This window comes from Colobus angolensis, unplaced genomic scaffold, assembly GCF_000951035.1.
Source record: "Colobus angolensis palliatus isolate OR3802 unplaced genomic scaffold, Cang.pa_1.0 Scaffold6245, whole genome shotgun sequence".
In the NCBI taxonomy this organism is placed as follows: Eukaryota; Metazoa; Chordata; class Mammalia; order Primates; family Cercopithecidae; genus Colobus; species Colobus angolensis.
In genome coordinates, this window is record NW_012119872.1 from 1 (window position 1) to 1,759 (window position 1,759).

General features: G+C 45.8%; 1 protein-coding gene across 1 annotated transcript in view; it reads left to right on the forward strand.

Moving 5' to 3' along the window:
- Positions 1-986: 986 nt before the first annotated feature.
- Positions 987-1,759, forward strand: part of LOC105527449 (nucleoside diphosphate kinase A-like) — a 6,945-nt gene continuing 6,172 nt past the window's right edge. The window contains exon 1 of the mRNA XM_011963776.1: positions 987-1,261. Within this exon, the coding sequence (XP_011819166.1) occupies positions 1,011-1,261 (251 nt within the window). The 5' untranslated portion in view covers positions 987-1,010. The remainder of the gene's footprint in view (positions 1,262-1,759) is intronic.

The window sequence follows — 1,759 nt, forward strand, 5'->3', positions numbered from 1 at the left end:
TCATCCTCCTGAGTAGCTGGGACTGCAGGCGCCCATCACCATGCCCGGCTAATTTTTCATTTTTCAGCAGAATTATTTATTGCTAGATGTCATTTGCTTTTGGGTGATTTGCAGATACCTTTGGGAATCACATGGTCATCACGCTGGGCTTTTATTCTCTGAGTAAACGTGAAGCATCCCTGGGTAATGGCCTGGTTTAGTTTGCTGCTCATCAAATGCCAAGACTTGCTCCCTGGTGTCCTTCTAACATTTTATTTGGGGTTTGCTCTGGGAATGGAAATTTATTGTATTGTTGATTTTCCTGCCTAAAATGAGATGGTTGAGGGCCAGGCATGGTGGGTCATGTCTGTAAGCCCAGCACGTTGGGAGGCCGAGGCTGGAGGATCACTTGAGTCCAGGAGTTTGAGACCAGCCTGGGCAACGTAGTGAGACCTTATCTCCACAGATAATTTTTTAAAATTAGCCAGGTATGGCTGAGCGTGGTGACTTACGCCTGTAGTCCCAGCATTTTGGGAGGCCGAGGCAGGCAGATCACCTGAGGTCAGGAGTTTGAGACCAGCCTGGCCAACAAACCTGTTTCTACTAAAAATACAAAAATTGGCTGGGCATGGTGGGTGGGCATCTGTAATCCCAGCTACTTGGGAGGCTGAGGCAGGAGAATCACTTGAACCTGGGAGGTGGAGGTTGCAGTAATCAGGATCGCACCACTGCACTCGAGCCTGGATGACAGAGGGAGACTCTGTCTCAAAATAAATAAATAAATACATACATAAATAAATAAATAAAAATTAGCCAAGTCTGGTAGTGTGTGTCTACAGTCCTACCTATTCGGGAGTCTGAGGCAGGAGGAACACTTGAGCCCAAGAGTTTGAGTTTTTTTTAAATGAAATAGCTGAATTTAATTCTAATGTTCTGTGGTTTTATCATCAGTCAATGCCAGTAGGGAGACAATTGATACAAAATTGGAGAAGTACTTTTAGTCCTGTCACTGCTTCCTTCCAGTGTGGAGAATGAATTGGGTTATAACAGAATCAGTGAGCCCAACCACTCATGTTTTACATAGCAGGGTGGGTGAGGGGAAATTACATGGATTATATGTTCTTAGATGGTTTGGGGCCATTCTCATTCTCCGTCCTGTTGAACAGGCTTCTGAAGACCTTCTCAAGGAACACTACATTGACCTGAAGGACCGTCCGTTCTTTGCCGGCCTGGTGAAATACATGCACTCAGGGCCGGTAGTTGCCATGGTGAGTGTGCCTGTGTGAGATACTCCAAGTATGCATTGCTTGTCGTCTGCGCTAGGCTCTCTTCTAGACACTGGGGATACAGCCATGAGTGAGACCAAATAGATACCTGTTTTCATATATCAGCTAATGGTTAGTGATAGGCTTCAGAAATGACATAGGTTAGTGATAGGCCCAGAAATGAATAGGAGTAGCAAGTGATCACTTTAGATTGGATGATCAAAGAATGCAATTTTTAAGCTATGATCTGAATGACAAGCAGCCAGCTATGTACAGAATCACAGTGAAAAACATTTCCAGCCAAGCAAACAGCATGTGCAAAGGTCCCAGGGTGGGAATGAGCTTGGCTTTTTGAAGTATGGGAAGAGAATTGAAATGCCCGAAGCCTGATGGGTGGGAGGGAAGTTGGGATGTGAAGAGTTCAGAGGCATGGGCAGGGGCCTTCTCTCTTAGGGGTGTGTTGACCATGTAGTTCCTGAGTGCTGGGAAGCTATGGGACACTTCACACTTGGCCC